The sequence below is a fragment of the Parasteatoda tepidariorum genome, chromosome 2 (genome assembly GCF_982258835.1).
Source record: "Parasteatoda tepidariorum strain Cologne lab strain chromosome 2, Ptep-v5.0, whole genome shotgun sequence".
Classification (NCBI taxonomy): Eukaryota; Metazoa; Arthropoda; class Arachnida; order Araneae; family Theridiidae; genus Parasteatoda; species Parasteatoda tepidariorum.
The window spans coordinates 41,360,191-41,375,329 of NC_141756.1; the positions used below are offsets into that span (position 1 = coordinate 41,360,191).

Here is a 15,139-nt window from a genome sequence, read left to right on the forward strand (position 1 = left end):
TTTCTTGTAAAAATTACCATACTTATGGTTAACCATTCATTTGGTAATTTTTCCGTTTATGTGGTAACGCTTTGCCAGAAATTCTGGTTTTGAAAATTATAATTTTGATTAACACATATTAAGAACAAAACAAAATTAAACAATCAAATAAATGCTTTTTTTATTCCATGCCTTAAGGAATCGTTATAAAATTTACCAAATCTTACCACATTTAGAAAGTTTTATCCTACATTATGAAACCATATTTTACTGTTAATTTTACCAAAATCCTTAACAAAGTTCTTCGATAAAAAATGTTGCATTTTTGATATTTCCATAAAGTCAGAAACACGCTAAATTTTACTATTTTCTGGTATTTCTAAAATTAATTTTTTTTCTCCAGTGTAAAACGTGTTATGAATTTGGCTAAAAATAAATATTTCAGTGAATTTTTTAATTATTACTTATTTATTACTTTTATAACTCATTTGTACAATAAAGAAGGATGCTTAAATACTGTTAAGAACAATGTATTAATGTAAATAAAGTACGGTAAAACAAAAAAGAAAGAATTCTAACCTCCAAACAATTTACAATTAAAGTTTTTCCGCGTTTTAAAAATATTGTGGTCCAAAGCATTTGAATTTTAACTCATTTTTCTTTGAGCAAAACAATGTCACATTTATTTTTAACAGTTTTTGAATTATTAAATACAATTTTGGAAGTTGTTTTGTTCTTTGTATTTTCTGTTTTTTTTAATTAAAAAAATTAAGAAAAAAATCAGATAGAAATCAGGGTGCTCGAGTACAAAACAGCGCAAAATTACTGTTACATCCATATTAAATTTTAAAAATTTGAGACGTTTTGAGGCATGAAAGTGATAATTTTTTAATACTTCTTTCTTTAAGACTAATATAAGCCTCGAAAAAGTACAAATTTAAAATAAAAAGCATCGATAAAACTATTATAAAATAAGGAATAAAAAAATGAAAAATTCATTAATTGATCTATTTAAATAGCAGTTAGAGTTTTACAAGACATTTAAAACATAATTTAATGAAAACAAAAAAAAATTATTATTCGATGTTATAATTTCTTATCAATTTTAAAATTTTCTTTTCTGTAAAAAATAATTTGGAAGAGAAGGTTTTTTAAAAATATTTTTTAAAGTTTCAGAATATATTGACAAATAGATAATTGACTATTATTTGCTGATAATATTTTGATTGCTATTCTTATTGCAAATTTAATGCTATTAATGCAAATAAACAATAAATAATTTGCATTGAAAAAGTGAAAAAATTTGTAAAAAAAAATTTATAGCTTAAGGGAAAATTTGATTAAAAAATATTTTCTAGCTTAAAAATTATCTTCATGGGATTACCTTTTAGATAAACGGCTATTTTTTAATAAATCAATTTTTAATTTCATTTCAATGAATCAATAAAATATAAATTTTTCGAAGGACTTAAAAAAATAAGATACAAAAAATTCAATTTTTGAACTTGTGTTTTCTTTTACTTTAGAAAACAAAAGTAAATTCTAAATAACATCTTAAAAACTGTAGTTATACTGCTTTTAATACTTGAAATTAAGTTTATAGCTAGTTTTTCTTAATTAATCTTTTATCATTAAGCCTATATCTCTGAAGCATTTTGTTTTCTTACATGCAAAACTCAACGTAACATTCCAACTGTATCATCAAATGATTTAAAAGATTTCAATAACTCAAAACCTTTTAAATTTCTAATTTGCATCTTTAGAACGATTTATGCGTAGCAGCACGTAAAGTATTTCATCTTCCCAAAACCCTGACAAATAGGTGAATCTTCAAATGCAATTCACGATTATTCTTTTTTTATAGGACCTCAGAGAACGTTTAAGAATATTTGAATGAAAGAGAGAGAAAAAAAGAACCTTTTTGAGTTTCATCAGTTAACAATGAGATTTGTATTCTCAAAAAATCATTACTAAAATGCATTTATTTGATCAAACGCTAGTGGTGTCGGGATATTCAGAAAGAATCTATTCTTATCTTTTTATTAGCTAACTATAACAATGTATTCAAATGTTTTATTCTGATCATCCTTTAGATATGTAAATATGAGAATATATTTAAATTTAAGTTTTTCTGGATTACTTTAAGAGCGGTTTCATTCAAATGTAAAGATTGAATTCTTTATTCGTTTAAATCTTTCATTGTAAAATGATATATTTATGTTTAACGTAAAACGAAACGTTAGATATTTTTTTGTAATACGTTCATCAGGAAGGAATTTAGATGAAAACATGAGAAATATTAAAGAAACGTTTAAAAGGAAAGTGTTTTAAATGAACTTAATGCAAAAATTATGCAATAACAAACATATTGAAAAATAAGTATAACGCATATTTATAATTATTTTTTAAAAGCCTAAGAATACCAAACTGTAATTTTGGTATCGGTAATAATGTAAAGAAAATTGAAAATAAAACATGTATTGTTAAAAATACTCTTCTAGAAGAAATATTAAAATTAAAAGTTTCTACGATATTCTAGTGTTTGTTCGTAATTTTTCCTTGGAAAAAACTGTTATTTTAATACTCAATATTAAAAAGTTTGAAGTTTTGGCATAAATTCTTTAAAAAAAATAGGTAGGAAAAAAAGAGATCGATTTTTGAGTGTGTTGTAATAATTCCTAATTTTTTTTTTTTTTTTTTTTTTTTTTTGCAATCTATACAATGTTTATAGTATATTTACTAAAAGATATTATTTGGTAAGAAATACGGAATACTTGAAACATAAATTGTGCATTTTTAGATCAATTTTTGATTTTTCGATATTCGATGAGGCGTTAATTAAGTAGTTTATAAGAGACCGCTTTTTTTTAATATTTTTTTATCCGAAAAGAATTGCAAATTCAATAATGTCTCACTCGAAAATAATTCCCTTGGAAACAGTGACGGTGATGGTTCTTCCACTCTTAATAACAGTACTGGAACTCGTATACTGTAAAAGCCGTTATCTGGTTGGTAAAACCTTTTTCAATGTTTTCCAGTTTCCGAAAATGACATTTCTTGAGATAAATTTTCAATTTTGAATCACAAGAACTCTAATCGGATGAGTGAGGTTGAGAGACCTCAGAAATGTGTTAATTGTTGTCTAAAACGCGTTTGAAGACATTGTTGTGCAACAATAAGCTTTGCCGTTCTCGATGTTTGGTCTCACAGGCGTGATCCTCTCCGTAACTCAAATTTATTGAATTATTCAAAATATGATGCATGATGGTATGATACAAATTCATCTGGCTTAAGCTCATAATGACCATCACTCAATGATAAAAAAAAATCGACATTCCGGATTCTATCAGCATTTCCATCGGTTCTTGCCGTTGAAGAACTTTCATTGTTTGATTTCTCTTCGACTCTCTTCCTTCTGAAATGTCTTAAGCCATTGAAAAACTTAGGCTGTTCTCAAAATACTGTCTCCACAGACTCACTGGAGTTTTGCAAATGTTTCCATTGCACTGCGTCTAAATAGTAAGCAAACTCTGATTGCATGCTGTTGCTCCATAATAACGTAATTTTTTTAAAAACACTACAAAGACAGATTTTAATAAGAATATGACTTTGGACAACCACATTAATCTGCTGAGTTCCCAGTAAATCTGAGTCTGAAAGAGTAAGAGATGTTTACCTACTGCTCCTCGAAGTTTGGTAGGTCCATCACTGCCGCTTTTTTACATCAGCATTTTATTAACTGTTTTAAAGTTCTTCTCTCAGTTTTTTACTTTCTCATTACCTGATACACATTTAAACGTTTACTTGAAATTTGGGTTGGGCGTAACTTAATCAGGTTCTTAACTAATGTATTAGAAGGAATTACTCATACTTTCTAAACTCTAATTTTCTAACTAATTTTTCTTAATAAAACGACTGTTTTTTGTTTTCATGAATACTTAAAATTTGCTTTGAGCATATATTACTCTGTTTTCCCCCTGAGATCTCTGTTATTAATCTAAAAATCTGATAATAAAATTAAAAGGTAATTTTGCTTATTTAATGCATATAAATATCGTCTGTAACTCACTTGCATTTAAAAAAAATATTGCCAAATGTCTTTGGAATTTTATATGAAACGATCTATCAAAAACAGAAATGATATGTATGATCTATTTAATTTCCTGTAGAATGAGAAACAGCACAAGCAGCTGAAGCGATGTGTATTCTTTCTCGCTGAAAAAGGTAAGAATAAGAAATGTGTGTCGGTGAGTAGAAGGGAAAATAAAATGAAGATAACTTTTTAATCATACTCCTCGGAAATTCGTTCAGTATGATTCTCAACAAATGCGCGTAAAAAAACAGCGAGTTATTAAAAAAAGAAATAAGTTCTAACTTTTTTTTAAAAACCCAATAATGAATTTTAACTTTGAATTATAATTACATAATAAGCTTTGAGTGTATAAGCAGTTATTCATGAAAGAGAGAATTAGGAACTCAGATATCGATTCGTTACTAGGCAACGAGCCTAGAGATATGAAAACTTCTATAATGAGGGATAGGGACAGAAGAATTTTAATTTTATTCAACTTGTAGCTGGCAAGCAAGAAAAAAGAAGAATTTTTATATCCCCATTTAATATAAATCCCATACAGAAAAATTTACTATTTTAATTAACATTTTCAGAGTTGGGAATTAAGCGGAATTAATCTACTATCAACTGTTATTACTATTTCAGCTTCCATATTTCGCTATTACAATTCCGAATAGCACAGTAATTCATTTATTTCGTTACTATATTTAAAAATATCAAATATTATCACTCATCTGCTCTGAAAATGTCGACTTATTAGTAAAAAGTGTGGAAAAATATGCATATATGCAATAATAATTAATATTAGTCATAAAGCAATTTTGTAACATTTATAAATAGGTTTAAATCCCTATTAACAAGAAATTGTATGAAATAAAATTGTAATATTTTTTCTAGTTTCCCTTTATGTATTTATACAAAAAATAATTTTAAAAATTTCCTTTTAAAAATAAGTAAAATTTTTGTAATTAACTAAAAAAATTTAACTAAAAAATTGAAATATTCAAAATTATAACTTAGAAGAAGTTTTGTGTCTTAAAATTTAAAGATTTTTATCCCTCTGCAAAAAATCATCAAATAAAAAAAAGTTAATAATAATTAGTTAAATAAAAAATATTCCTTTAGGTTCTTACATATCAGATATATCTTTTGTAAAGATGTATTTAAAAAAAATTTATCTGAAAAAAGGTACAGTTTATTAAAATCTATCAAACAATAAGCAATTTTTTAGTTGCATAATTTCACTGAAAGGTATAATTAAAAATTAACATGTTCAAAAGAGTAGAAAAGCATAAAAATAAGATAATACACAAATTTTCTGAAGTGTTAAGTGTTAAGCACCCTTCAAATGTGTTGGTATAATACTTCCTCCTCAAATGATAAGGTATTAAATAAGATTAGTTCTACTTTTTCTTGTGACTGCATTTTAAACAGGAATTGAAGCATAGAAGCAAAGGTGTTAAAGTTTTTTTTTAAGTAGAAATTTTTCTTTGGTATCAAGAAGGGTAAAAAAAAATATTTTAGCAAGGTAATATTTTTTGTCAATATTAGTTTTCTATCTTTCATTATTATGATCTTCCAAGCATTGTTTAAACAGTTTAACAAATATTTAGTTTAAAAAACACCTATATATTTCTTTTAATAGAGTTTAAAATATTGACAGAATTGCAGTTTTTCTAAGCTCTTTCATATGGTGAGTTATATTTACCCACCTTGTATAAGTTTGTACGAAAGAGTAACTACGACGAGATTAATAAAAGAATTTATTGACGTGCTTGTTTTTCATAGCAATTTTTACTGTCGTAAATTTTGAGACGATGTAAAACGATGTTGCGAAAGAATAGAAATTACTTATCAGCAATAGAACCTAATATAGAAAAAATTGTTTAAAAGATCGTTTACATTTATGATCGCATTTGGTTAATGTCCATATGCATACATTAATGTTACACAATACTCTCATATTTTTACGCTATAATAATTACTTTTATGCCATTCTCATTCAACATTATTGGTAACTTTGCGTGAACAATTAACAATGTAACAATTTAATCAATTTATCACAGTCATTATAATGATTGGAAAACTAAATTTAGAATTTTATTTTCATTTAAATTTAAAAAGAAAATGCTTTTAAATCGAAATAATCGTAACTTTTTTTCGATAACATAAATATATGATTTAGTTCTTAATCTTCTGTTCCAAATACAGACACTAGATTTTAAAAAAATAGTTTGGAAATACATTTCTCTTTGAAATACTTATATTTTATAGATAATAGTTTAGTTATAAATTAAATTACACTCTACAGTGATTGTAGATTTCAATAACAAGGATATTACAAATTTTTCAATTTTTTTCTTAAAATAAATTTTCTTAAATTTCTTAAAACAAGCAATCACTTTTAGAAAATGCATTGACCTATTTGAAATGTTGTTTTTTTCACAAAATATTTACCAACTAATATTATGATTTTTTATTATATGAATTTTTATTATTGAAATATAAATAATAAAAATTGTATATGCAATACATCAGAGTAATAGAACTATCAATTAATATTAAATAAAGATGTCGTAGAAATATTATTTCGAATGGAAGTCTTAAAAGTAAAATAACGATTAAATATGTTATTCTACACATTGTAAAATATTCGATAAAGAAATAAAAATATTTCACTTACAATTCTAAGGAAAAATGTCTTTTTCATCTAGCAATTTGCGAGTACAATAATAATAGTAGGTAACCGAAACTTAACATAAACTTTGCAACAGAGCTGCAGGAATTATAGTCTTTTTGTTGCAAATTATTCTGATACGAATGCAAAGGCGAAGACTTCTTTATCTCTTCAAACGTATTTTTAGGGCTCAAATAACAATCATTTTGTAAAAGAATAATATTAAAGAAACGCAATCTCATTTATTTTCAGATGTTATCTCTACAAAAAAGGCTCTGCTTTCGTCCTTGCTTGAAAAACTACAAATAGTAGAGTAAAATAATATTTATTTTTTTTAAAACAGTACCTCACAAACAATATATATTTTCCTACACAGCTTCTATACCAGCACAAAATTACAAAGAAAAGAACATTTTCATCCAACTAGCTGCAAGTAAAAATAAATAATTTCTTTTAATATCGTTTGGAGTTTTTAAAAAGATGTAGATCAGTTAATGAATTTTAACTTTCGGAAATGATTAAAAATATCGTTTGAATAAAAAAAACTGTTTGCAGCTGAATTTAAAATCAAAATAGAGTAATTTGTTAATGGGGTACCTGCAAGTGACGTATTATGGGTATCTCGATCCTGATTGATTGTTGAAACTTGGAATTTACTTATGTTAGCAACTGTTCTTTCCATTTATTTCAAGTAAGCCAAGACCGTCAAGTATCAGTTCTCTTAAGTGACAAAATCTATATTCTTACCCATAGATTCTTTAACAAAAATTATAATTCTTTCGCTATATGTTTCTTACTTTACACAAAGATAGGCACGAAACCATGTAGAACATCGGTAAACTAATTATGCATCGTCAAAAAAAAATTTAAGTTAAGCAAAAGACGTGGGATTTATTTAATTATATATATATATATATATATATATATATATATATATATATATATATATATATATATATATATATATATATATATATATATATATATATATATATATATATATATATATATATATATATATATATATATATATATATATATATATATATATATATATATATATGTATATATATATATGTATATATATATATATATATATATATATATATATATATATATATATATATATATATATATATATATATATATATATATATATATATATATATATATATATATATATATATATATATATATATATATATATATATATATATATATAAAAGATTTCGCATTCCAAGACTTTAAAAAACCTCTTTTTGTAGAATAAATACTACTAACTCAAGCATTTGATCAAAATTTAAAAGCTTATTAAAGCATATTTTGCATTTCTCTACATGCTACGCAAAGACACTTAAATACTTTTCCAAAATTCCAGAAATTACGGAAATGCACTTAAAGAGTTGTTCTTTAAGTTTAAATTGCAAATTTAAAGTTAGGAATAGAATTTAGTCAAAAGAGATGACGAAGTTGGCAAAAGGACGTCTTTAGAACATTAGCATTTCAGTGTTTGATGATTGCTTGTTCTAAACATTGTTTAGATGACCTCTTTGAATTCATGGCATTATATGTCAAAAACTCTTTACTGGTTGAAGAATTAAAGAAAAGTTGAATATTTCAGGGAAAAGTCTAAATATTCCAAATTTTTTTTAAATCAAGCAGTTCATTTCGAAAAACTTATGTTTCATACTTTTTGTCATTTAAAAAAAATAGGCAATGAAATTATAAAAGAAAACTATTATTTTTCCATATTTTAAATTCACCATAATTTGATCATGTATCCCTTTGTTTTAAAATGATTTTAGATCTGCGCACTAGAAAAAAATGTATTTAAAATGCAATGAATAAATATTTTCGGAGACAGGAAATTTAATTGTTGTACAGTAAGCAAAATAAAGAAAAGGAACACCCGAATAGTTTTTCATTTAGTGATCGGAACCTCACGTTCTATGACTCATCCCTAATGGAAAAAAAATGTCGTATATTCAAAAACCGATTTCTCTAAATCTATTCGACTAATTTTTCTCAAAGCTTGTATAATGTTTTACAAAATTATAATCTTTAGAATGATGTAAAAACGAGTATACTTTGCAATTAAATTTTTTCGAATAATATTAAAAAAATTATGAGTGCTTAATAATTATTATTTATTGCATAATAAGTACTTAATAATAATTATTTATTACAAGCATGGAATTAATTACCTTTGGGTACACGAATTTTATAATTATGTGCAAAACTTCTTGGATTCTCTTAAAAACAACCCAGATTGGCATTATTGACTAAAATTTTCAGAAATCTACTCTTTCTAATCTTTAAACTGCCCAAAGAAATGTTTTAGTTTAAACGTTTCATTCATTTTTTTATATGCTGGAATACCTGAAACGAACTCCAATATCTGATAAGTTATTTCTGAATAATGACTTTGCTGTTCAAGTAAAAAGAATATCTTGTTTTCTTTTAGGGTCTTAAGTGTAAGTAAATAAATGAAACAAAACCACGTTTAATCCAAAAATCAACCGATTTATAAAAAACTATTATCAATATGTAATTTACAGTATTGAAGCTATTTAGCTACGAAATTGTTTAGTTATTACATATTTGTGTATTTTGGGATAGTTATGATGAAAAGTTTTAGAAAAGAGTGCATTTTCATTTTTTTCAAAAAAAAATGGTTCAGCATTAGCCTGTTTCAGATCCAGAAGATACCTACTCGCCAGAATGGATGTCGGAACGCAATGAAAAGCGTCTATCGGAATTTTTAGGAGGACCAGGAAAAAGAGTATCCGAATTTCTGGGTGGACCTGGAAAGCGAATGTCTGAATTCCTTGGTGGACCCGGAAAACGTGTCTCAGAATTCCTTGGAGGTCCTGGAAAGAGAGTTTCCGAATTTCTAGGAGGTCCAGGAAAAAGACATGCTGCTGGAAACGCCATGCACGACGTCCTTCAAAAAAGAGTGTCCGAGTTCCTTGGGGGACCAGGGAAAAGATCTGACTACTATGATTTTCTTGAAAACTCCGATAGAAGATAATTCATAAATTTAATGTTTTGAAAGCCTATAGAAGAGTTTCTTTTGAGGTTTGCTTAGTGGATAGCGATTGGATAACTTCTGGATTTTTTGATGCCAAGATTTATATTTGTGTTTCCTTTTTCTTTGACTTGAACTTTATCTGCCAGAAAAAATATGTTAATGAAAAAAATGTTAACAAAATATATTGTTTTCCCTAATGTTTGTAATTATAAAAATACACAATGGAATAAAAAATATGCAATGTGAATATCTGAATGTTGTATCGTGTTATGTAAGAAAATATTTTAAAATATACAAAAAAAAATCTTGTGGATATTCAACCTATAAATAAAATTTTTCTTCCCAAAATGTCTTGAATAAAATTCATACATCTATAATTACTATACTTTTTCATACATTCATCAAAAGTGGGCTTAATTCAATTTTTCATGAACGATAAAAAGAACTGAACCCTAAATTGATAACCGTGCTTTCCAATTAACACTGACTAAGTCGTAAATTGAAACAATTGGCTTCCTAGTTAGAATATCTTTCTAAATTGAGTACTGTTTTTTCTGATTAAAATTGACACTCTCCTAAACTGAAACAATCGACTGTCGAAAAAGAAGAGGAATTTTCTAAATTAGCATTATATCATTTTGCCATTTTCAAGTTAAAAACGATCTTTTCATTTCTTCGTAAATTTTATTCTCAGATTTCTGAATAGAACTATCGTTTGAAACATACTTGTAGAAGTTTAGGTAGTTGAGCATTTAGTTTCAAAATAATATTAGCTAGTCATAATAGATTGATACGACATATAAATTGATAAAGATAAAAATTTGTCACGTTATATGACTTTATTCACAAAGAAAAAAATCAATATTTTGACAAATCACATATATAAATGAATACAAGATATTACAAATTTAAATTTAATACAGATTCAATCTTCAATTGACTGTGAGAGCATAACTACTGCTTCTCACACCCAGGGTAATACTTAGTGTTATACGGTACACAGGTAATATCTGCATCATTTACTAAATTATTTTTATTTTCCAACATGAAATGTCAAACACATCAGCGGCAGCTAAACAATCTTATAGTAATAAGTGTGTGGTGAGCACATTATGAGGTCATTTACAGTTGGCTATATGTTATATCCGAGAGGGCTATTCTTTCAATCTCAGATACGACAGAACGGGGACAATATTTCACCATGGGGACATCACAATATTTTCTCCATTCCCTTCAACACAAGAAGAGTTTCCAGTGCCCTGCACTCCCCTGTTTGTGACCCTGGACTATTAGAATACAGTACTCTCATTCACGCATTGATGGTAGCACCATGCCCAGTTAAATTTCTCTTTACGACTTTGAAATAATGCTAATTGTAAATGGTTAAAAACAGTATAGTTTTGCATTCATGGTTTTGCTCACAACTTGTTGTAAACTAGTTGTAAATGGTTTCAAAACCGTAAAGGTAAAAAATATTCTTTACAGTCAATTTTACAGTTAATTGGATAGACAGACTGCTGAAGGTTATTTTACCGTAATTTTATAATGAAAATTCCAACTGTGTAATAGTTTCAGACTTATAAGAAATTTAAAGCACAATTTTACACAAAATGGATAAAAAAATATTATTCGTAATTACATCATTTATTTTCTCAATACTTGAATAAAGTTCAACAAATAAAAATTATTGAATATTAACAGGCACTAAACAATTACAGACATCGATTTCCTTAAAAAAAAGTCTAACACAAAATGTAAAAGCAAATGCAAAAAAGGAAAAATAAATATCAGTTTACAATTTCATAGGATACGTTAGTGCTTATCCGACTTGTAGTTCCCAAGAATGATATCGCTAAATAGGGTACCACATAAATTTTATAGTATGGGTGCATTGGAACTTGCGATTGTTCCCGCAATGTACACAGACGAGAAAAGAACAACACCAAGAAAACAATTTTGAAGAATAATAAAATTTTGGCAATGCGCTTCTCTGAGTAACATATTTAATTGATTAAAGCTTCACGATCACAGATTAATGCAATTCAGAGAAAAACCATTTCAAATTTGAAATACTTGTACATTAATAATCAGTGTAACCACCAAAATTCTGAATGCAAGCATGCAAGCGGGCATGCATTCTGTCATACAGATACTTTATCAATTTGTGGGAGTTTCATGTTTATCGCACTTGGTCAGTCAATACGGAAGTAGTTATTGTTGGTTGTGGACGATGCTAAAGTTGCCATGCAATGATGTCCCATAAGTGCTCGATTGATGAAAGATCTGGTGATCTAGCAGACCAATGCAACATGTCGATATTCTGTAGAACATGTTGGGTTACAACAACAGCAGGAGGGCTAGCGTTATCCTGTCGGAAAGTACCACCTTGATTGTTTAAATTTATTCATAGAATTAACTGCACTTAACCATTGCATTTTAACGTATGCAATGATTAAGTAGATGATTAAGTGGCAAAAATCAAGTGATTTACCCTAAAGAAAATTACAGGAAGTATTGCTGTGCTCGTATGACATTATTGCTGAAGGTGAATATTTCTTTTTCTCAGATCTCTCCGTTTCAATGCATTAGTCTACGGGAATTCAGCGTTATGAGTCTTTAGGTAATTTAAACACCCTAATTTCAGATAATAAATTAGTACTTGGAGGCATAGTGCACCCAAAAGCAGATCAACTATCACTATTTGCAAACGAGTTTTTTTGCCATCGGAAACAAATAATTATTTTAAAAATAACTCGAAAGGTGTTGTAAAAAAAAGAAATCAATACAAGCGAATTTTCTACCGGAACCTCTGCAAATATACTGCCCCCTACCGTTGAGAACACAAAACGTAGTTTTAAAAAAAGATATCACATTTATGTTTTAACATCTACTAAAAATTCTAATTACATACCTAGAATATCAGTCGATTATAAAATATTATACGTCAATAAATGTGTCCTTGAAATTAGTTACAAGCATGTGCGTGCATTTTATTGTTTCTTTAGCTAATTATTTCATTACTGAAGAAAGAGGCAACATAACAGCATAAAAGGATTTTACATTACTAGTAACTAACTAGCATTATCAAACTAACTACTCTTACGCGTGAAATATAATTAGGTTTAGCCATTGAAACAACTTGATTCTTTTAATTTTAATTTCATTTGAAATTATTTATAATGAGAAAATACAAGACGCAGTTAAATTATCTGTAAGTGGTTTGTACTTATTTGAAAACTTAATATTATAATTGTTCATACTAACACCAGGTTGTAAATTTAAAAAATTGTGATACATGCCAGTATGATCTACAGAACAAAATATAGACTCATAAGACGGTAATAATTGTAAAGCAACATAACAAAGCATAAAGTTATAACAAATCAAACTAAATTAATAAAATACATAAATTGATCAAGTAAAACAATTGCGTTTAAGAATATAAATAGTATAATTGCATATTTTCACAAGTTGTTTTTCCACTTTAATTGATATGACAACATAAATATATCATTCTTTCTTTGAGACATTTAAAATATGCACTATGTCACCATGACATCTATACATGACAATTGTTTCCTGAAGACATTTTTCTCCTATTTTGTAATTTAAGAATATACCAGTTGAACAAATGCTATACAATTAATTTCACAAAATGGTTTCGGTTTAACAAATATAACAAAGTTTAGTTCATGGCATGTAATAAAACGCAAAACAATAAAAGTTGTTAGTTGAAGTAAAAAAATGTAATAAGCACAAACGAAGATTAGTTTCAGTACAATACAGAAATATCTACTACTTTACTTAGTCAAAAAACATTAATCATTTATGCAGTACTATACATATTCTTTTCCTCGGAACAAACAAATATACTTCTGTGTCTCATCTAATAACATTTATTTTTACTTATTTTATCACCAGCACAACTTTAACCATACTTTATATTCGAGAACTAATTCTAAAGATAATAAGTTATCTAAGAGAATATTCTTTGAACAACATGTATGAGTTATATTCAATCTAATCAATGTATTATAATCAATCTTCTAGCATTTAAAATTGTTGAGAATTTAATTGATGCATGTAATTTTTAATTCGGTTTTGTTTTAGAAATAGCTTTTGACTACTTAGTTGAAAATCGACTTATTCAGTACGTATCTATAATAAACTGTTTTATTTTGTTTTATGTTTATTTATTTCTTTTAGCTATTTGAGAGCATATTCTTCCTTTCTTTCAAATCTGAATGTTTTTACCCAAGTGGTACATTTTCACACTTATGTATTTTTTTAACTTCTAAAACTTAAAAGGTGTAAGACTTTTTCAGTTTTAAAATTTTCGACAAATCTTATCAAATATAATTGAATTCTTTGAAAAATTTAAATTTTTAATCAAATATTTTTTTTTAAAAAAAATGCTGTTATTATTACTGTACCGGAAAACTAGGTATACATCAAAGGTACACTGTAAAAAAACTCGTCAAATCGTTAACCAGTATTTGGAGAAAAGTTTCTCCTTATCCCAAAGTTTTGTTAAATGAAAGATCATTTTATTTTAATTGCACCTTAAATTGTGAACTATGATCGAGAAATGCTTGGTGCAACAAACTGCACACCAAAATTTGATAAAAGATTCGAAACGTTGACGGTGACTATAAACTGAACGATATTTGTTTACGACGCCATGTTTTCTTTACAACTCGGTTTCGGTTTATCGGAATGACTAATGCATGTTTTTAAGTATCAACTTACTTAAGTAGGTAACTGTTTTATTTGCATTAATTAAAGTTCATTTCACTTATGTTGCCTTTTTAAATATGGTTAGTGGTATTAAATGGTTGATGTATGTCATAAACCAGTTTATACCTACTTACGGTTAATGGTAACGTTAGTTTGCATTAGAGAGCTTTAAAATAACTGATAATGGTGCAATTTTCCTCTGCTTTTATAAAAGAAAAAATTAAAAGAAGTGTTTTGTTTCTTCAAACACCAACTCTTGGTGCCAAAATATGGTACCAAAATATCCAAACCAAAATATGGAACTATTGAGCTCTACTTTATGTAGCCAGCAATGGTGTAACGTGACTCGGAATTTTCAACAGTGTAGGAACGAGATAATTATCTAAACAATCCTCGTATTCTCAGATTAATAATAGGTAAAATTGAACGAAATGATAAAAAAATTAACATTCTCTATGTTCTCTAAATACACGAAGAAAAAAATTATAGTATAGACATTTCTGGTAAAAAAATAACCAAATTCTGGTTGATGAAACCGAAATATACGTTTTTTAAACAGTTTATTCGGTAATTTTAAAAAATTATGGAGCTATTTGCGTTCCCATTGAGCCAAAAACATTTTACCATATTCTGGTAGTTTTAA

General features: G+C 26.8%; 1 protein-coding gene across 4 annotated transcripts in view; it reads left to right on the forward strand.

Moving 5' to 3' along the window:
• The window catches only part of LOC107436192 (uncharacterized), a 124,142-nt gene extending 114,035 nt beyond the window's left edge, over nt 1–10,107 (forward strand). For 2 of the 4 annotated variants that reach the window (XR_015431355.1, XM_016047796.4), the window contains exons 4-5: nt 4,149–4,203; nt 9,425–10,107. Coding sequence is in view for 3 of the 4 variants with exons in the window: in XM_016047796.4 (XP_015903282.1) it covers nt 4,149–4,203; nt 9,425–9,759 (390 nt within the window). In the remaining variant the exon portion in view is untranslated. The remainder of the gene's footprint in view (nt 1–4,148; nt 4,204–9,424) is intronic. The other 2 variants (XM_087157242.1, XM_087157243.1) reach the window with 1 other exon arrangement.
• The last annotated feature ends 5,032 nt before the right edge of the window (nt 10,108–15,139 follow it).